The sequence below is a fragment of the Fusarium falciforme genome, chromosome 7 (genome assembly GCF_026873545.1).
Source record: "Fusarium falciforme chromosome 7, complete sequence".
NCBI classification, from domain to species: Eukaryota; Fungi; Ascomycota; class Sordariomycetes; order Hypocreales; family Nectriaceae; genus Fusarium; species Fusarium falciforme.
The window spans coordinates 2,199,189-2,220,300 of NC_070550.1; the positions used below are offsets into that span (position 1 = coordinate 2,199,189).

General features: G+C 53.6%; 6 protein-coding genes across 6 annotated transcripts; 3 read left to right on the top strand and 3 right to left on the bottom strand.

The window, feature by feature from the left end:
* Positions 1-178: 178 nt before the first annotated feature.
* Positions 179-2,131, bottom strand: NCS54_00930000 (Efflux pump FUS6; the record flags this gene model as incomplete). Its single annotated transcript, XM_053154652.1, has 1 exon — positions 179-2,131. The coding sequence occupies exon 1, from the start codon at positions 1,871-1,873 to the stop codon at positions 179-181; it is 1,695 nt and encodes a 564-aa protein (XP_053010627.1). The 5' UTR covers positions 1,874-2,131.
* A 166-nt stretch (positions 2,132-2,297) lies between these two features.
* On the top strand, positions 2,298-2,789 carry NCS54_00930100 (Hypothetical protein; the record flags this gene model as incomplete). Its single annotated transcript, XM_053154653.1, has 1 exon — positions 2,298-2,789. The coding sequence occupies one exon, from the start codon at positions 2,298-2,300 to the stop codon at positions 2,787-2,789; it is 492 nt and encodes a 163-aa protein (XP_053010628.1).
* A 687-nt stretch (positions 2,790-3,476) lies between these two features.
* NCS54_00930200 (Hypothetical protein) lies at positions 3,477-15,360 on the bottom strand (the record flags this gene model as incomplete). Its single annotated transcript, XM_053154654.1, has 3 exons — positions 3,477-7,859; positions 7,913-14,469; positions 14,523-15,360. 3 exons carry the CDS (start codon positions 15,358-15,360, stop codon positions 3,477-3,479), a joined length of 11,778 nt encoding a protein of 3,925 aa, XP_053010629.1.
* Positions 15,361-15,884: 524 nt separating this feature from the next.
* On the top strand, positions 15,885-17,195 carry NCS54_00930300 (Hypothetical protein; the record flags this gene model as incomplete). The annotated part of the gene is made up of 1 exon (XM_053154655.1): positions 15,885-17,195. Exon 1 carries the CDS (start codon positions 15,936-15,938, stop codon positions 17,193-17,195), a length of 1,260 nt encoding a protein of 419 aa, XP_053010630.1. The 5' UTR covers positions 15,885-15,935.
* A 518-nt stretch (positions 17,196-17,713) lies between these two features.
* Positions 17,714-18,419, top strand: NCS54_00930400 (Hypothetical protein; the record flags this gene model as incomplete). Its single annotated transcript, XM_053154656.1, has 2 exons — positions 17,714-17,767; positions 17,814-18,419. The coding sequence occupies 2 exons, from the start codon at positions 17,714-17,716 to the stop codon at positions 18,417-18,419; spliced, it is 660 nt and encodes a 219-aa protein (XP_053010631.1).
* Positions 18,420-18,954: 535 nt separating this feature from the next.
* Positions 18,955-20,271, bottom strand: NCS54_00930500 (Peptidase A1 domain-containing protein; the record flags this gene model as incomplete). The annotated part of the gene is made up of 1 exon (XM_053154657.1): positions 18,955-20,271. One exon carries the CDS (start codon positions 20,269-20,271, stop codon positions 18,955-18,957), a length of 1,317 nt encoding a protein of 438 aa, XP_053010632.1.
* Positions 20,272-21,112: the final 841 nt, after the last annotated feature.

A 21,112-nucleotide genomic window follows, 5' to 3' on the forward strand; every position in this document is an offset into this window, starting at 1 on the left:
TACATGGCCATGGGCCAAAAAAGATGGATTATTATGAGCGTACTCTAAGATACCCGAAACGACAAACAACGGCAATGGTATGTGGTGTACTATCCAGGAGAAAGAAATGATGGGTTTCCCAGCAATATTATCATGCAAGTGACGGTTGACGGCACTTGATCAAGTGTTGACTACATCTTCACGAAGTATTTCCCTCCTCGCTCGACTTCTCCTTGGATGTGTCCTTCTCCTCGAGACCATACTCAGTGTTGAGTTCATCGCGTAGCGTCAGTGACTTGACCAAAAAGGCCAGAACAAACCCAAGCACTGAAAACGCAATTGAGACCTGCCAGACCAATTTCAGCCCATCCAGGTAGACCTGGACAATCTCCGCCTTGAGCCTGGGAGTGTTGTTGAATGCCTGGATAAATGTCTTGGTCGCGTGCTCGTAGGCTCCGCCGTTGACGAGCATTGCTCGCACACTACCATCCGACACCTTGTCAAGAGACGAATTGACGCGAGTGTTGAAGGCCGCGGCCGGGATAGCAATTCCCCAGATGGAGCCAAAGTTTCGCAAAAATGTCCACGCGCCTGTGGCCGTGGCGACGTCAGAGTCGGGAAGACTGGCCAAGATGGGCGGCAGACAGCTGGTGAAGACGAAGCCTGTGCCGAAACCGAAGAGCAGCTGGAAACCGACCCAGCGACCGATCGACGATTTATCGTCGAGGAGCGTGAAAAGACCGCACGAGATTGACATGAGAGCGAAGCCGACAAAGTGCCACACTCGGTATTTGCCTGTCTTTGTGATGAATATGCCGGCAATGACACCGCCTGGGGCACTCGTGGTGGCAATGGGGAAGAGCATCACAGCTGAACGAGCAGGGCTAGCCTTTTTGACAGCTTGGAAGTAGACGGGAAGGAAGTAGCAGGCCCAGAAGAGCAGCATACTATGGACAAAGCTGATGACGAAGAGAGTGGATGAGGTCCGATTGCCAAACAGACGGAGAGGCATTGTCGGCTCCTTGAGCCAAGGTGCGCCCTGGTAGGCAAAGAAGGCCAATTGACCGACTAGACCGAGGATCAGAGGAACGAGGGTTCTCCACGAAGACCAAGGGTGCTCAGAGCCGCCCCAGCTCAAAGCAAGAACAACGGCCGTGACTGAAGCGATCAAGAGGACACTACCACCCCAGTCAATTCGCGACATTTGTTCCTTGAACGTGCCCGTTGGCGGACGAGCGAGCTTGAGGAACACGATCAAAGCGACGAGCACGACGCCAGCAATGGGGAGGTTGATGTAAAAGATCCATCGCCACGAAACGTTCTGAGCAAAGGCGCCGCCCATGATGGGAGCGATGACTGATGCAATAGCCCAGACACCACCGATGATTCCAGCGTACATGCCTCGCTCCCGAACAGAGACCATATCGCAGACGACAATCTCTGACATTGTGAGGATGCCGCCGCCGCCGACACCTTGTACAGAACGACCTCCGATCATCATGGCGGTATTATGAGCACCGCCGCAAAGGCCGCTGCCGAGGGTGAACAAGCACACGGCGATGAGTGTAAGACTGCGTCGTCCATAGATGTTGGCGGCTTGCGCAAAGATGGGAATGGTGGCCGTCGAAGCGAGAAGGTAGGAATCGACAATCCAGACGTAGAGAGAGTTGGAGCCTAGATCTGAAGCAATCGTGGGAAGAGCCGTGGAAATGATGGACGTGTCGAGGGCTGCGAGGAAAGTCGTTAGAGCGATGGCGATGAAGACGAGCCAGAAGCGGGCGCCTTTCTTGGGAGCTGCGGGCTCAGACTCGGGGGGATTGTCGTTAGACGACATGTCTTTTTCCGCAGGAGGAGATGCAGTTGTAAGCTGCGCATTATCTTGAGATTGACCCATTGCAAAGACTAAACACAATGTGCTGTCTTGATCATTTACAAGTGGTGATGGTGTTGACGCTGTCGTGAGAAGAGCCAAGAGAACAGTGCAAGCGCCAGACCTCGTTCTTTTCTGCACCTCTCCATCTTCCCTGCAAATGATCGCCCTGTAACCCTGGACAGGGAAAGCGTAATTGAATTGCCTGCCCGTTAATCGGCGACTGAACCGGAGGCTTCTGACAATTAATGTTACCCAGTGTTTGAGGAGCCGTAAGCTGAGCCCCGCCCGCAGCGATTAAAAACCCTCCGGTGCTGCATCGCATTGAATCAACTCTCCACCACCGACATTCCTTTATCTTGATCCACTGGCTTCACAAGACATTTCCAGTAGCACGATTCTCACGTCACAGCCGAGAAAAGGCGATCCAAAAGCGTTATTTCTCACAATGGCGTCCGGTCTCTTCTTCGATCCCGTCGTGGCCCTTCGCGCCGCTCCCCTCGTCTCTACTACGTGCTCCCTCCTTTACGCCTGGGATCAGCACTTCTTCCTTGGTCTCCTCAATCGACCAGAGAACCGCGCCACCAGCAAGCCCCTCCTTCAATCCTACTTTACCACCTTCTTCCACCGCGGCCTTCCCTTCGTGGTCAGCCTCGTCGCCGTCTCAACCTGGACCGGCGTCGCCAACCTGTACATCCAGCGGCCGGCGCTGCAGGCCCGCGGCTCGGTCTGGTGGTACGTGTCGGGCACGGCGCTCGCCGTGGGCCATCTGCTGTTCGTGCCCTGGATCGCCCCGAGTTGTCAGGCCATCATGGAGGGCACGGATGTCAACCGGAGCCTCGATGAGTGGCTGACGGTCAACTCGCGTCGGATGCTTTCGGTGGATTTGGCTGCCTGGGCCGCCTTTGTCGTTGCGGCTGTAAAGACGCTGCGTGTCTGAGACTGAATGTGTTGGTCGATGGGGTCGAAATTAAATGTCTCACTGTATGGAGTCTCTACCCATGATTGACTCGAGGTTGTACATTGTGGTTCGCCAATTGATAGAATATAGCATGCATCATCTACAGGCAGCTAGATGATGCCATTCACAGAGTCGAAAAGCTCATTCTTACGACGTCTCTGTTCAATTGTCCCATCGCATCTCAGCAAGGATTCCTCAACTTGGTGAACAACGTCCATCGAAAGACTTTGAGTTGCACTTCTGTCCGTGGCTTGAAAAAAGGGCCAACGTCTAGACCAATAAGTATTCCCTTTCGTGCTAATTCCAACATCCAAGCCTCGACTTGTTGGTGACGACCATCACGACTTGTCCACCACGCTGCCAGCGCTATTATTAGCAAATCCTCGTAAAATTCTCTCATCCCATAAAATGCTTTCATCCTTATAGAATCATTTTTTACACCAGGTAATCACTATCCAAGGTAAAGAAAAGGTCCTTTCTAAACCCATTCCATCTTCATTCTAATTTTCACCAACCTTCTTTCTTGATGCGCCAACGCCGAAACATGTACATAGAAAGACAGAAATATCCCATGAAAAAGACAAGCAGACGCCCGTACAGTAGAAATCAAATCAAGTCAGCCACCATTATACAGCCACCAAACGAGTTCCCCATCTTCTAACCTTCCTACTCTCCATTTCGAAGCCAAGGGACAGTACCCCCATTCTCACCACTCAACATCTTTTCCACCAGCAGGGCCGTCGTTTCGTCGAGGCCGGTGTTTCTTGCCCGAGCCAACCATTCGTCAACTCCAACCATCTCCATCTTGGCACCAATTTCAGCCTCAAGGTGCGCAGGAAGCTCGCTGACAGAGATCTTACGATCGCCACAGTGATGTCTATAAACTGGCACTGAGCTTCTGCTTTCGTGAATTGAGGCAGCGATCTCGTCAGCCACTTGCTCGACAGGAACAAAGTCAAATGAGCCATTCCAGTTCGAGATCTCCGGCAGAGACTGCATCTTGGTTGAGTACTGAAGGATACTTCCCATCAGGTCGGTAGCAGGTGCTGCGGCCCCAGTGATGTTTGCCGGACGGTGAATCCAAACTGGCAAATGAGCCCTCTCTGCGTGACTCTCGAGGATAACTTCAGAGGCCCACTTCGAAGCCGCGTAGCCCTCCGTTCCATCAACTGGCGGCTTAAAGCCAGACACAGAGATCTCAGGCAGGCCGTCGTGGTCAGTGAGGTTGACAACACCACCAGTTGAGACAAAGTGGAAGGGAATCTGCCGCCCACTTGCTAATCGGACAAGCTCCCTTGTCGATGAGACATTGGCCTTCTTCAGAGACTGATAAGACTTCAAGAACGACACCTCAGCTCCGTTGTGAATGATGATGTCAAGCTTCTTGGACAGCGTGTCAAACTCGTCCTCTGGCAAACCCAGTCGGGAAGATGACAGATCGCCAGGGTGCACAACGATCCGCGGGGACTTGAAGACTTCGTCTCCCGTTTTGCTGGGAGACCTGACTGCGAGACAGTGGACACGAGAAATTCGCTCGTCCTTCAGTAAGGACTTGAGGATAGCGAGTCCAAGGAAACCAGTGGCACCAGTCAGAGCCACCTCAATTTCATCGCCGTCAAGGATAGCAGGTTCATCTGGCGTTTCGAGACCAGAAGGGATATCAACCCGGGTCTCTTCTTCCCAGATGATAGGTTGGTCATCTGCTCCAGTAGAACCATCAATCTTTGCAGCCATCCCACCCAGTGTGCTAGCCTGAAAAAGGTCAAACACCGAGACCATGACTCCAAACTCACGAGCGATGTGCTCCCTCAGCATGACAATGCGGAGGGAATTACCACCAGCTTCGAAAAAGTCTGTCTCAGAGCCGATGAAAGCACCAGGTGCAACGGCAGGCAGGGCCTCGAACCACAAGGCCTTGAGCCTCTCTTGGGTTGCTGTGAGAGTCTCTTCATGGACCTCCTCATCCTGGGGAATGGGCATCGCATCAAGAGCGGTCTGATCCAGCTTGCCAGTAGGGCCCATGGGCAGCTGCTCGACCTGGACAATCTTGGCAGGAATCATGTATCGAGGAAGAGACAGATCCTTCAAAAGCTGCTTGAAGAAAGCAAATGGATCCTCAGGGCGGTTGGTCTGGGAGATGATAGCGAAAGCGATGAGAAAGGCGCTGTCATCTGGTCCGTTGACCCCCTGTCGGAAAGAGACCGCCGCCTCAGACACGACACCGCCTGAGCTCTTGACAATGGTGTTGGCAATGTCCTCGAGCTCAATTCGGAATCCTCGAAGTTTGATCTGTGAATCGCCTGCAATGCGTCCCAAGAAGACGATTCTTCCATCAGGGAGGAACTTTGCCTTGTCGCCCGTGCGGTACATACGCGACCAGCCTCGAGCGATATCTTCTGGAGATGCAAATGGATCAGGAAGGAATCTTTCCTTGTTGAGTTCATCCCTTCGAAGGTACCCGACTGCAATGCCTGCGCCGCCCACAAACAGCTCGCCCGCATGACCAGGACGAACTGGCTTGAGGTCCTCGTCCAGGATGTAGCAGGAGTAGTTGGGCAGCGTGAGACCGATTGTGGGGTTTCGGGTGTCTCGAGGCGCCGCAGCATCAAGCTCGTTCAGACCACTGCTGCTATTGATGGTGATCTCGGTTGGCCCGTAGCCGTTGAAGAGCTTGAGTTGCGAAAGACCAAGTCGTTGAAACTCGCTGATGACATGCCCGCGGAAGGCTTCACCAGAAAGAAGAGAAAACTCCCAGTCGACACACTTGACCAGGTACTCATAGCCATGGTGGATCAGGGCAACGGCTAGAGTGGGCGTCATGAATGTGTGAGTGACCCTTTCAGACAACATCAGCTTGGCGAGTTGCAGAGGGTCCTTCCGAGCTTCGCGGGAAGCTACCACGAGTGTTCCGCCCAGCATAGTTGACAGAGACATTTGCGTCAGAGACATGTCAAAGCCCAAAGGCGCCTGCTGAAGCATGGTGCCTCGCTTGATGCCGTAGAAGTGAATGATGGAGTCTATGTGGTGAACCAGGTTGGCGTGAGTCAGGGCGACACCCTTGGGGACACCTGTTGTGCCGCTGGTGTAGAACATGTAGGCCATACCCCATCCTTGAGCGTGGTTTGTGACGGCCGCGCTCGATGGCAGTCGTCGAACGTTGTAGATGTTGATGAGGCTTGCATTGGTTTGAAGCTTGGGTGCCGACTCCTTAGTCGACTCGTCGAAGAGAAGGATCTCTGGCTCGCAGTCATCGACAATGAGCTGCAGTCGCTTGATGGGGTTCTGAGGATCCAACGGCACGTAGACTCCGCCAACCTCCGCAATCGCCAACAGTGACGCAATGATGAAGATGCTCGGCTCGCAGTAGACTCCAACACGTGCGCCAGGCGTCAAGCCAGACTTTTCTAGGGTGGCAGCAATGTTGTTGACGAACGACTTGAGCTGGCCATAGGACAGAGTTGTTCCCTGGTCATCGCGAATCGCGATAGCATCGGGCTGCCTTTTGACCCAGTCCTCAAAGTAGTGTGAAAGGGTGTCAAAGGATGGCGAGGGAATCCTCTCTCCGCGTCCCAGTGTCAGAGCCCTCTGAGCCTCATCGGGAGCGCATTGCAAGACTTGTTCCAAGGTCTTGGATGAGTCCTTTTCAAAGAGACTGAGGAGGTTGATGTAAGACTCGAGGATGAGGTCGAGCTCATTCTTGGTGTACAGGTACTCTTGGCTCTTGACACTGATCGAGGTCGAGCCATTGGGGTAGGTCTCAATGTCAAACGCCAAATCGTATGGGTTATTGACATCCTTGAAGTCGATAACCTCAGCTTGGCAATCAGCAAGGGGCACCGTCTGCGTCGATCCCATCTTGATGTTCAATACGGCCTGGAAGAGCGGGCTGTGTGAGGTCGACCGGGGAATCTTGAGCTCATCGAGAAGAACGTCGAAAGGCAGACGAGAGTGAGTGAGGGCGCCATTAGCCTTGGCTTTCGTGTTGGAGACGAGCTCAGCCAGTGTCTGGGAAGCAGACAGTTGGAAACGCAATGGAAGGAGGTTGACAAAGAAGCCAATCGTGTTCATGTGGGCAGCATCGTTCTTGTTGGCATCGGTGATTCCAATGCACACATCTTGAGTTGAGGCAAAGTCGCTCAAGAGAACCTGCAGGGCAGCAAGGTAAACATGGAAGGGTGTCGCAGCAAGAGCCCTAGCAGCAGACTTTGCCTTGCCAGCAACATCAGGCTGCAGTGTCCGCTCAGTTACCCGCGTCTTGTAGTCAGTCAAAGGCAGCCGGGTCTTGGTCTCAGCAAAGTCAAAGACAGGCAAAGCCGGGGGAAGAGTCTCAAACTCTGTCTTCCAGTACTGCAGGGTTTCGACCGGGTAGACTGCAGCTCGTTGGTCCACAGCAAAGTCCAAGTATCCCTTGTCCAGAGGGGCAAGATTGCCTCCGGCGTAAGCGATTGCCAGGTCGCGGACTAGAATCTGGGCACTGAAGCCATCCAAGGCGATGTGATGGAAGCCAACAAGCAGGATATGCTCGTCCGTGTCAGGCTCGGTCAACACAATGGCCTTGAGCACACGACCATTCTCCAAGTCGTAGTGAGTGCTCTGCAGTTCCTCAAATTCCTTGGTGATATCGGAGTCGTTGCGCTGCTCCAACCTGAATGGCGACTGCTCATAGATGATCTGAGCTGGGACGGTCGTTTCAGCATCCATGTGGAAGCCAGTCCGGAGGGATTCATGGCGCTGAATAACCTTCTGGAAAGCACTCTCCAGGTCATTCACACGCAGGGGTCCAGTGATGCGATACGCCATCGTGACGTTGAATGTGGTGGCATCTTGCAGATACTGTTGCAAGAACCAAATTCGCTCCTGAGCAAATGACAGTGGTCCATTCCGTTCGACCTTGGCGCTTCCATCGACAGAGCTCGTATCCTTGTCGCCAGAAACACTTGTTCCTTGGGTAGACTGCGCACCGCTCTTGAGAGTGGACGAGTTGAACTCGGTAGGCGCTCGAGAGGATGAGGACCCGTTTCCAGAGACAGCATTGAGGGACTGCACAGCCTGTGTAATGTTAGTATTGACGCTGGAACAGAGGTTTGACACAATTAACTTACTTCGCTCGTAACCAGGGTCTTTGTGTCGGCTGGCTCTTGGGGAGCAAGAGGAGCAAGACTTGCGACGGCAGTCGAGCAGATCTCGGCAACCGATGCAGTGTTGAGAATCTCCAGAACCGGCATATCGACATCAAGCTCCTTGAAGAACCAAGACCGGATCTCAGCGGCGATCAACGAGTCAACTCCCAGGCTCATCAAGGGCTGAGAGACCTTGATCGTGCCACTCTCGGCCTGAAGCATTCGTTCCAACTTGGTGCAAAACTCTTCTTCCACGACTTCGAGCATTTCAGCGGGTGTTTGAACTTGAGCAAGGCGCTGAGAGATGGAGGCCTTGGTGGTGGATGTCGATTCTTGATGTTGCTCTTCCAGGGTGTGGTGAGAGAAGCGCATGTTCTCATGCCAGAAGAACTTAGGGGCATCTTCCTGCAGGCTGTATCGGTTAAGGCCGGTGATGAGCTCCGGGGCGTGGCTTGATCCTGGCTGACCAACCAGGATGGCTTCGGAGAACATGTTGAGGAAGTCAGGCTCGGAGATGGGCATGTAGTTGTACTGTCTCAACGTCGCCTCGTATGCGCCAGTGGACGACACATAGCCCACACCGAGGATCATGCCGATATGGATGACCGACGCAGCGAGGTTCTTTGCTCGTCGCTGCTCGGCAACTGCTGTCATGAACAGGTTGGCCGCGGCATAATTTGCCTGTCCTCGGTTGCCGACCACACTAGCGAGTGAGGAGAACATGATGAAAAAGTCCAGTGGCTCATCTTGGAACAGCTCATGGAGGTTTTGCGTGCCACGGACCTTGGGCCCAAAGACCTTGTCAAAGTCGCCGACCTTGAGTTCACCAAAGGAGCGATCAGACAGAACCATGGCAGCGTTAGCAACACCACAAATGGGAGGCATTTCAGCTGTAACTTGGGCATGGGCACGCTCCAGGGCAGCCTTGTCGCCTACGTCTACCTGGAAGAGTCTGACATCGGCGCCCTGTAGACGAAGGCCTTCAAGCCAGACCTTGTCGATAGCTTCAACATTGCGAGTGGTGAGAGCGAGATGCCGAACACCAGCAGCGACCATCCATCGGCAAAGAGCTTTTCCAAGACCACCCGTGCAGCCGGCCAAGAGGTAAGTCTTGTCGCTTCGCAGAAGACGATTTGCTTGCAGTGGCTGGACTTGGACTGGGATTGGCTTCTCGGTCGACCAGTCTACCACCGTGCTATAGGCAGTTTCCGAGATCTGGAGGCCGGAGACCTCCGAGATATTAACGACGGGGCCATCGGAAGGAGACTTGAGCGAGGACTCGATCGCGTCTTGAACGCGTTGGATGTTGATGTTGCGAAGGCCACACGTGACGCCGCCAATCAGATCCGATAGCTCAAGGAATTTGGTTGAGGTCAGCACGTGACGTCGGAGTGGGGAGTCCACAGCGCTGTAGTCCCTACCCGAGAGGTCAACGACAACTGCCACCTCAACATGCGGCAACACCTTCTTGACGACTCGCTCGGGGGCAAGAGGATGGATGAAGATCGCATCATCCTTTTTATCTGGTTTAGAAGTGGTTCGGACGAGCTTGAGACCAATCTCGCGACACTTTGAGTCAAAAGCCGCTCCCAGGTAATTATCTGCCTCATGGACGATAACCGCAACGCCAGAATCCCACTCAGCCAAGACACTCTCCACGATGGCCGTGAGTGCAAGACTACGCAGTGAAGCTGATTGGTCAATATCGAAACCTTGCGGCACATCAAAGACTTGCGATTCAGGCACCGAGATGATGGACCCGGCTGTCTGCGAGAGAGCAATGACGGGAGCGGTCGATCCGGCCACTCTATGGCCGTAGCTCAAGTATACTCGACTACCTCCAACACAGACAGCGTGCAGTGTCGAATAGCCGATCTTGATGCGCACATGGCTTGCGTTGTCCGAGATTGGTAGTGACGGAACGGACTGAGAGATGACCCACTGACCGCCGGCCTGCTGGATCTCGACAGGCGTGTCTGCTAGCGAAGCATTGGTCTTGATCTTCATCTTGCCGGCATTGAGATGGTCATTGAGCCTGTCATCGGGGAGGATTCGGGGAATCAGCCATCGTCCCTCGTCTTCCAAAATGAGTTCAGCCTCATGCGACCACAGGAGATCGTCCTCTTGCTTGAGCGACGCCTTGTACAGGATCCTGATCAGAGCCTCGACAATTCGAGATAAAGCCAATGAGTCCAGGTCGGTCTCGATGTCAATATGCTGGAGCTGGATGTGAGGATATTCCGAGGCGAGACTGCGGCATAGACCCGTCGACATGTTGGCATATGGTTCGTCCTTCTGGCAGCCCTTGGACACCCAAAGGATCTGACGGGAGTCGTTGATGGTCCTTTGCAGGCCGGCAAGCTTCTCCGATGTGAGACTCTTGAGGACCGGCTCGTCGAGATCTTCGAGGATAAGAACAGCTCGCAGGGGTAACTCGGGCTTCGAAGCAAGCTGCTCGAATGAATCGACATGGTTGATCAGATCCGGCGAAGCACCATTCATCACAAGCAAAGCCTGTGAGACTTGCTGGCTAATGCCGTTCTTCCCGCCGATGATCGTGATGCATCGTTGAGGGAGCCAATCGAGAGCACTGGCGAGGGGCTGTCGGAGGACCGGAACGTGGTTGTCGTCGACAGCCTGCGACAGCATCACCGAGGTCATGTACTTCGAGGGGTCGTAAAAATCGTTGACTGTGTGATCAACACCAGAGAACCCAGTTGATCGCAGCAACGAGTCCCATTCAGGCACAGTGATCGTGGGTGCATATCGACGACCATCGTCACCGCCGAGCCACCATCCAGAAAGACCAGACATCATCAACCTCACACGCACAATGTCACTTGTGACTTCAAGAAGCAAGAGCTGACCGCCAGGCTTAAGCAGTCGCCTCACGTTGCGCATGGTGGTCGAGAGCGACTTTGTGGCGTGGAGTACGTTGGAAGCGACGATGAAGTCGTACTGCGCCTCTGGGAAACCCTGCTCAACCGGATCGTTCTCCACATTGAGAGGCTTGAAGATCATCTTCGATACCCACGGCTCGAAGGCCTCGGCAGCAGCTTCGAAGAAACCTGTGGAGATGTCGGTGAATGTGTAGCTCTCAAAGGTGGACCCGAGAGACTCGAGGATGCCCTTGGTCGCACCACCAGTTCCGGCACCGATCTCGAGGATCTTCATCCGTGGGTATCGATGAGCGACCTGCTTCGAGATCCGACTGAGATAACCGTTGGCACGCTGGAAGCCCAGGCCGAACTTGTAGAAGCGGTTGAGCACATCGTTGCGGACCATGTGTTCCAACATGGTGGTCTCCTTGCGCACAACTTCAGTCAGATTCTCACCAACGGCTTGGATAAGCAGAAGATCGATTTGGTCGGGGAACTTGGAAGCCTGTTGGAGGAGCCACGGCCCTTCATCTGCTGACCACTCCTTTCTGACCGTGGTGTGCTTGCCGGCTTCGATGATTGGGAAGAGGTAGTCGATCCACTCAAAGATGCGCTGGAAGTGCCAATCCATGACAGGAACCTCGCTGCGGTCGACCTTTCGGTTGAGCTCCCTCAAGTAATAGTACGACAGGCGCTCGCACAGATCGACGAGATCTAGATCCTCTGCAGCATCGTGCTGTTGGACATCGAGCGAGGCGACGGCACAGCTGATGTCGACCTCCCACTTGGTTTGCGTGTACAGCTCCTTGGCGTTGCTGGGTCCAGGCCTGAGCAATGATGTGCAGGTCAAGCCTTGAAGTTGGAGCAGGGGTTTTTCATTGTCGCTGGTGAAGACATCGAGGTCGGCAGTGATCTCTCGATCATTCGTATCCGTCAGATACGAGTCAATTGTCAGCTCTTGACCGTTCTCGACATAGTCAAGGCTCACGATGCGCAGACTCTTGAAGAATGTTGGCACAAACGGTGCAGCAAGGCTACCATCATCGGGCCAGCAGTACGCCGCAAAGAGTGATTGGAAGGCTGAGTCAAGCAGAGCAGGATGGATCATCGCCGAAAAGTCAGTGCTCATCTGACTGGCCTTGGCGGTAGCAAAGCCCGATTGTCTTTGGACATTGGCCAGGTGCTTGAAGGCGCCCGTGTACTCCAGACCAATCTCGGCTAGAGAGGTGTAGAAGCGCTCCATGTCGACGGAGGTTAGGGATGCCACAGGAGGGTTACGCGACGGCAGAAGCGAGTCTTGTACCTCGGAGCCGAACTCAACACGCAAGTGGCCCTTGGCATTGCACTTCCAGTTACTACCTCGTCCGACCAAGGAAGTGAATAGCGACCACCTCGCAGTGGCAACGGCAGAGCTGACATCGTCAATCTCAAGAGTAAATAGGGTCTCCACGCCTTGCGAGTCCTGGCTCAGCTGAATAGCACTGAGAATTTGAACATTGAAGAGTTCGACGAGTTGGATGGTCCTAGTCTCGTCGATTGACTTGGCAGACTCCATCGCCATGACAAGGTATGCGGCGGCAGGGTAGACCACAAGACCTTCAACCTTGTGGCCCTCTACCCAGGGGGCGTCATCCAGGTGCAAAATGTTGAGCCATCTCAAGTCTTGTGTCGCATCTTCTGTTGAGCGAGTGCCTAGGAGTGGGTGCGGCGGGCTTGTGCGTTGACGGAAGTTGGCAGACTTGCGAGATTCCTTCCAGAAAGACTGAGAGTGATCCCATGGATAGGAAGGCAGGTTTGTTGACAAGCTCGTCTTTGACACTGAGAACAACTCGGCGTAGCTGGCAAAGTTGACAGCAGACTTGCCAAGGCGAGCCCAGATGAAGCCGAGGGCATCGCTGAGGGCCTCAACGTCGTGCAAATTTCGCGTCAACGCTCCCTGGTAGGGCAGCTGAGAACCCGTAGCCCGCTTGTATGTCTGGCTGAAGGGACCCTTGAGAGCTGGATGAGGACCAACCTCGAGGGCGACATGGCATGGTAGCTTGCTATCGGCTGCGAGCTCTGAGGCAAGCGTGAAGAGTACAGGCTTGACCATGTTCTCAACCCAGTACTCGCCTGTCAATAGCTGACCATGAGTGAAGGCACTCATACGCTCCCCAATGACACTCGAGAACCACTCACAAGAGTCATCACCAGGCAAGAGCTGGATATTTGACTCGCGAAGAAGTGCCATGTAGGGTTCGGCACAAGGCTGCATGTGGCGAGAGTGATACGCCGTATCGACCTTCAAGACGCGAGCAAACGTTCCTTGCTCGTCCAGAAGCGCCTTGGCCTCCAAGATGGCATCCTTGTCTCCTGACAGTGTGGCACTGCTGGGAGCGTTGCTAGCAGCGACGTCGATACGACCAGGGAAGTGGTCTTCACAGAAGCAAGCAGCCTCTTCATAGGAAAGGCCCACGGCCATCATGGAGCCCTTCTGTCCCTCTTCCCCGCCAGCAAGTTTGGCGCACACACCACGACAGTAGGCAATACGGATGGCATCCTCAGGGGTAAGGAAGCCGGCTGCATAAGCAGCGGCAATCTCCCCGGACGAGTGGCCAATCACAGTACCGAAGGTGATGCCAGCTTTGCGAAGTAACTCGACCAGCATAAGCTGGACTGCAGTACAAACGGGCTGGGAGACGGCGGCCTCACCCAGCCGAGAACTCTCGGGGTCTGCGAGAATCTGTTCGGACAGTGTCCAGGTTGGCGGTTCTTTAAGGCTCGCAAGTGAGGTCTCTAGCCTTGTGATGAGGTCCCGTGCAAAGGCAGAAGACTTCAGAATCTCACGACCCATAGTCGGCCACTGTGCACCTTGACCAGTAAAAACGCCAAGGATGCGTGGAGTCTGATTTGTAGTCTCTTGGCTGGCAACTGTAATAGTGGCATCTTCAGCTGATGCAGCACTGAGTTTCTTCAAAAGCTCTTCCTGAGTATGACCTGAGAAGTAGGTTCTGGCTGAAAGCTGAGAGCGTCTCTGTGCTAGGGTGTAGAGAATGTCCTGTGCTTCACCTTCTCCAGCCTCTTGTAGTGTGTCGTGGAGTTGAGAGATCTGTCTTCGGAGAGACTTTTCTGAGTTGGCAGAAAGAACGAGGGGATAAGAGAGGATGCCTCCTGTAGGGAGTGGTTGAGGTGTGTTGTCAAAGCTCTCGATGATGGCATGGGCATTGGTTCCGCCAAAACCAAAAGAGTTGACACTTGCACGACGAGGTGTGCCAGGCGCGATTTCTGGCCAAGGAAGTGTCTCTCTGGGAATGGAGAGGTTGCCTGCAAAAGGCTTGAGGGCAGGGTTGAGGTTTTCGAATAGTTGGTTAGGAGGAATAACACCTCTCCGAACGGCCTCAAGAGCCTTGATGAGGCCGGCGAGACCAGCACAACCCTCTAGATGTCCAATAGCGGTCTTTACTGAGCCGACAAACATCTGATCTGAACTGCCTGCAGCGTCCTCGAAAAACGCCTCATGAATAGCCCGGGCCTCGATGGGGTCACCAGCAGGGGTACCTGTCCCGTGAGCCTCGAAGAACTGGCATCGTTCTTTGATGAGGCTTAGACCAGCATTGGTATATGTTTGCCTAATCAGAGTCTTCTGGGACTCTGAACTTGGGAGGGTAATGCCATTGGTATCTGACAATAGTTAGCATTATCATGAGGTAATGCGTAGAGAAGGGGGTACTAACGTCCATCCGAGTTCACGCCAGTCTCACGAATGACTCCGTAGACATGGTCTCCATCACTCAGTGCTTGAGAGAGAGTCTTCATCATGATGGCTGCTGTACCTTCGCCTCGGGCATAGCCATTGGCTGAGTCATCCCACATCTTGCTCCGGCCCGTCGGCGAGAGCATGTGAAGCTTGGACTCTGAAATCATCATTTCTGGGCCGAGGATCAAGTTGGCACCGGCAGCACAGGCAAGGTTTGATACTCCTAGGCGGAGTGCCGTGACGGCCTCATGCACGGCAACAAGACTGGAGGAACATGCTGTGTCGATGGTCATGGAAGGACCTTTCCAGTCGAAAAAGTAGGATACGCGGTTTGAGAGGATACTTCGAGCAGTGCCTGTTGCCATGTACTTGGGCATGTCCTGAGGATCACGAAGGAGCATCTCATGATAGTCCCCTGTCATGGAGCCGACGTAGACGGCTGTGTTGGACCCCTTGAGGTCCTCATAGGGGAGACCGGCAGCTTCAGTCGCTTCATAGACAGTCTCAAGAAGCAACCGCTGCTGAGGGTCCATGGCCTCGGCCTCCCTTGGGTTGATCTTGAAGAAAGACGCATCGAAGGCGCGGATATCATCAGTCAAGAGGTAGGCCTTCTTGACGTCTGTACAACCACTCTTCTCCCCATTTCTGTGGTAGAAGGCATCTGGGTTGAATCGTTCTGGTGGGATGGGTGTCTGCACGTCTCTCTTCTCGCAGAGGAGATCCCATAGCTTTGATGGGGTGTTTGCTCCACCGGGGAAGCGGCAAGCTGTGCCAACGATGGCGATGGGTTCTCTTGTCGAGCTTGGAGCCCCCATTGTGACCAGTTGATGGGTATGGATGGTCAATGTCTTTGGTATGAGTAATGGATGTGTAAGTAAAAGATGGAGAAGTTGGTCGACAATGGGTTGGCCAAGGTTTACAGTTCAGGGGGTTGATATCAAGTGATCAAGTCCGTCCAAGTTTGTAGACTTATACGACCTGCCTCCTCGAGATTGTATAGGTACACCACAATACGCAAGGAAATACGCAAGAGCTGTGCCGTCTCATAGCTTCCTACCTGATTCAGACACGGATTACTGGATTCGTTTCATCTGGGCCGATTCATGCTGATGGGCTGAGCACGATAGTCCCGGACTGCAGATGTCATAGGAGAGCTCCGGGTTACAACGGCCAGGTATGATGAGAGACGAGGCTTTGGGGGCTGAGGTAAGATGGAGATAGCGGAGCCCGGGACTTTGTGTGCCCCATCGAGAGGTATCTTTCTGTCCAACCGATGCATATTTACCCCCCTTGGGGTGTTCTTTCACTTCTGCCTCGCATCTTCCCACACGCACTTCCCAGCTCACTCTACACTTCCCCTGGACATCTCTGTCATCCAATCGTCGGCACAATGCACCAAATCTTCCCCTCTACCTTTTTCAATTTCGAATTTCTTCGCCTTCTCGGGACCGCCCCATATCTCGGTGCCGAGACCGGAGAGTGCCTTGCCACGGCGGCACGCATCAAGGATGGAGATCCTGAGAGCTGGTACCACGCCTGGCACGAACAGGCCCAGAGGGCACTGGCCCTCGCTGATGAGGCCAAAGCGGTTGGAGACGGTCCCGGTGCCGCGTGGGGCTACATCCGAGCGTCCAACTACTTCCGGGCCAGCGAGTTCCTCCTCCACTGCACGCCAGAGGACCCGAGGATCCTCTCGTCTGCCGTGGCAAGTGCCGATGCCTTTGACAAGGGCTGGATCCTGCTGGATGGCTCGGTGAGGAAGGTCGACATCCCTTACGAGGGTGGCAACACCCTGCCCGGACGGCTCTACCTCCCGGCCCCTCACCATCAAGTCTCCGGCAAGATCCCTGTTGTTATTCAGACCGGCGGTTTTGACTCGACTCAGGAGGAGCTCTATTACTACGGTGCCGCTGGCGCCTTACCACGTGGCTATGCTGTCTTTAGCTTTGACGGACCCGGCCAAGGCCTATCACTTCGCAAGGACAAGCTCTACCTGCGCCCTGATTGGGAGTATGTTACCAGCAAAGTCCTGGATCATGTCATCGGGGAGCTTGCTCTGGTGCATAATCTCGACGTGGACCGCCTTGCCGTTTTTGGCGCTTCTCTCGGGGGCTACCTCTCCCTCCGCGCCGCAGCGGATCCCCGCGTCAAGGCAGTCGTGTCATGCGACGGGCCGCTGGATCTCTTCGACATTACTCGCAGCCGCATGCCGCCGTGGTTTATCAATGGCTGGCTGAGCGGATGGCTGAGCGATGGCTTCTTCAACTGGGTCATTGACCGGCTGGCGTCAGTCAACTTTCAGCTTGCGTGGGAGTTCGGCCACAGCAAGTGGGTATACGGCGTCAAGACACCTGCAGACGTCATGCGGACCATGCAAAAGTTCTCCCTCAAGGACGGGTACCTGTCCAAGATCAAGTGTCCCACACTGATCACCGGTGCAGCTGATTCGTTCTACTTTACGCCACAGCAGAATGCTCATCCCATCTTTGATAGTCTTTCTGCTCTCGGGCCGGCGGAGAAGCACCTATGGATCGGCAAGGACGTCGAGGGCGGTGGTCTGCAGGCCAAGATTGGAGCTTTGGCACTCATGCATCACAAGATGTTTGCCTGGCTGGATGAGACATTCGGGATTCGACGGGACGAACTGTGAGGCTGGTGAAAGAGACAATACCAAGCTTTTCCGGAAATAGAATCATCTTTTGGACCTGAGATTACTTGTACGTAGCATGTACCTGAGTGAACACGAAGCTTGATCTCCGCTATTACATTCACCCCCTGTGCCCGTCAGCTCCTCCGACTGGGGAGCCTTGCTTGAGTCGGAAGTAATTTGCCTAGCCCCGAAACTCGGATGATTAGGGACGGGAGCGCCCGTTGCTCTCTGTTGTGCGGACGAATAAACTTAAGGTTACGAGTCGTCAGCACGAGTGGATCTGCCGTAATATGCCAGGGGGGAGGGCCAAGGCAAGGAAATGCCGCAGTGGCACGGCTCTTGCAAGGGGAAGCAGGGCTGAGCAGGGGGAACAAGGCATGTTGGTTCGCGCATGTGAAGGCAGATCTAGATATGCCAGGGTCCATTCATTGTGAAGGTGGAACTGGCTTATCCCTCGACACTTGGTAGTCGTTGTTTTGTTGCAAGAACAGTTTTAACATTCGCTCACAAACATCAACATGGCACCTTTTGGAAAGCTGTATTCTTTCATGCCCAATGGCCGGGTCTTCAAGGTAAAGACGTGCTTCTCAGTTACGGTTGCAATACTAACATGGGCAGATTCTTGCGGCTGCAAAGCTCAATGGTCTTGAAATTGAGATCGCCCCGTACCAGCATATGGTAGACAACAAGACACCAGAGTTCCGGGCCAAGTTTCCAGTAGGAAAGGTCCCGGCTTTTGAAGGAGCTGACGGGCTTCTTCTGCCCGAGTCGGATGCCATTGCACAATATCTGTCACAGTCCGGGCCTTATTCTGGACAGCTACTGGGTCGTGATGCCACAACTTCAGCCAAGATCAGACAGTGGATCTCTTTTTTTGATGGCGAAGTCTACCCACACATGCTAGATCTTGTCATCTGGCGAGTGGGAATTGCACCGTTTGACCAATCTACCGAGACCAAGGCTCTGGCTCGTCTCGAGTTTGCCTTGGATGTGCTTGAGAAGCATCTTGACGGCCGGAAGTGGTTGGTGGGAGAAGAACTTACGCTGGCCGACTTGACGGGCGCATCTTCTCTTCTCTGGGCATTCATGCACATTATCGATGCATCCGAGAGGAAGCGTTTCCCCAACGTGGTGGCCTGGTACTTGCGCACGATCGAGACGGACGAGGTAAAGGAAGTGTTTGGTCCGCCAAACTTGATTGACGTCAAGCGTGTCCATGAGTAGAATGTCAAGAGCCTTGGATACTCCACCACAATAAATGCAGGTTGTTGTTTTGCGCATTGATTCGTTGGTTCCTTATGCGTGACTTGCTTGTGGCTGCATGTCTTAGACAACGCCACATTACCGGGCCGTACGCAGAAATAATCTGCACTATTGATTACATGTGGGAGCACCAAAGTACCAATCTGTCAAGACAATGATCGAAAATATTGTCTTGATGAGCTATTCCATCTCATGGCATTCAGTGGAACTGCAAGTCGCGCTGGTTATCTATGACAAAATCTTATGAAGATCTCGTCTTACTCACATTTAATGATACTCTCACAATATTGTAAAATGGTCTAAAAATTCACTTTAGTGCTTCAATAATCTCCTCTAATCAAAGGTTGATACATGTGACAATAAGTTGGTGTGGAATGGATATGAAAAGGTCAGGTTGGTGTGTTGAAAACCTACTGCTAAAAATAAGCACGTCTCTGTCGCCTTCAGGCGTCAATGAACAAATCTTGGCTGAATAGGTAAAAATAAAACCAAGAGTCTACATAGAGAGAGGCGCAAGCCCAAAGGATTGAGTCTCAAAATCCAACACCACGTACACCCGCTTCAAGAACGCAAGACCCAGCAGAGCCACCTTGGCGTTTCCATCTTCAGTACGACCATACTTCCAAACGTTGACGTTAAGATAACATGTAGATGAGTCGCCAATCTTGGTGACATAATCTTGTGGGGGAATGGTGTAGTTGGTGTGCCCATTGAGCTCGTAGACAAGCTCAGGGTAGCTGTCGATTTCATCGCAGGATACGGTGTACCAATCCTGCTCGGCGGTATTGAATCCTGATGATCCTTGGGCATGGATCTCTTCAATGGTATCGTTCGATGCAAGAGTGCCTCTTACTTGATCAACTAGCCAATTGTAGGCGTTGAGCGACAGAGGTGCACCGAGACCCTCAGAGCCCTCGTCGAGAACTGCAAGCGGAGTGACATTGCTACCGTTGGAGCCGCTAAAAGGAACCGCAAAGTTCCGGGACCCTTCCTCTGAGGTTCCAAGGATCCAACTGCCTGTCAGTGGAGTCGTCCAGTAGTTTTCCCGTGGGGGTGTAAGCGGGTAGAAGGCATCGGATAACCAGTCTGGATTCTGGATCTCGTATATCCGCAGGGTATCATTATCGTACAAAGACGAATCAGTACCGCCAAAAACGAGCTTCGCCTCACCACCGAGACACGGATCAGACGATGCCAGTGCGGCACAGGAGTTCCAGCCCACGCGAGAACCGAGTCTCCCCGCCTTCCATGCCTGGTAATTGGCAGGGTGGAACGTTTCGTTGAGACCGGCCGTAACCGGGGCCATGCCGAATATGCCGCCGAATGGGACCTTGGGGATCCCCTCACCGGGGTACGGGAAATCTGACACCTGTAGGACCGTACCGGCGGAGCAGAGGTCGCCGATGCACACGTCATCCGTTCCGTAGTCGACGGTGAAGTTCGGGGCGAAGGCCGTAAGCGGCCATGACAGTTGAGGTAACGACGTGTTGGCGAATGAGGTGGACGCTCTCTCATCGAACCATGTCTGACCAGAGGTGCCGAGACACAGAGAAGGGTCGTATTGGTTGAGACACCTTCCTGATCTGACAAAGAGAGACATCCACGTCCAGTCACTGAGCATCGTCAGCTCCTGCGGAGGAGTACCCACGGTGATGTTGAACAGGTACCCGAACCCGTTCCATACCGCGGGTACTGCAACGCTTCTGCTGCAGCTGGCATTGACATGGCGGTCACCGTCGGGATGTGGGAGGGTAGACGCGGATGCAGGCAGAATGCCGATCAGCAGTACGGTGAGATGGTGAAACGCATGCATCATGTGTGTTTGGTTGCAGTGAGAGTGATTAAACAGAAGTGATCAACAAGACACAACAGCTCGGGAGAGGGGGAGCAAGTTATTATTCTCTGCAAGGACAGGGATCCAACATTATCACGACTCTAGACCGTGGCACTATCTGGCTCACTTTCTCGATTCAGCCCTATTGCTCGTCCATCAGCCCATTGATCCTCGACTAGGCTATGCAACCTTCAGCCACGAACCCACGCCTTGTTACCGTAAATGGGCATTCGTGTATCGTGCATGATGCAGGTGCCACATCTCCATCCGCCAAGGATCCTAATTAATACGACAGCACCTGTCAGCAACGCCATCAGCCGTGACACGTGCCGGTACGACAGTACTCGAGACTCGATGTGACCTTGATCTGCAACGCCATCATCTCGGCGTCTCATTTCTTCTCATTGGGCTGAACCCGCCCGCCAAAAGTTCCACAACTACCCAGGAGAACGTTGTCATGATCCCTGCCACGGTCTATAACGGATGAGGCTGGAGAAGAAGAGTAAGCAGTAGTTTACTCCACTTCTGGAGTCCAGTTAAGTCAAATGTCGGCATTTTATTTGGTATGTTGGATTACAATCCTTCATTGGGTCCAAGTTCCAAATTTGTATTCGTTATTTACAAACTGGGCTAAGCATCCAAGACAGCAAATCCCTGCACCGGCGTATTGCAGATGAACTGCCACGACAGGGCTGAGGGCTCTTGTAACCTACTGACTCAAGGAAATAATTCCTGTGACTTGGCTTGGTGGATTACCCTAGAGTCGTGATGAGCAAGATCTGGATGATGTCTTCACATAGGTAGCGACAAATGTCAAGTA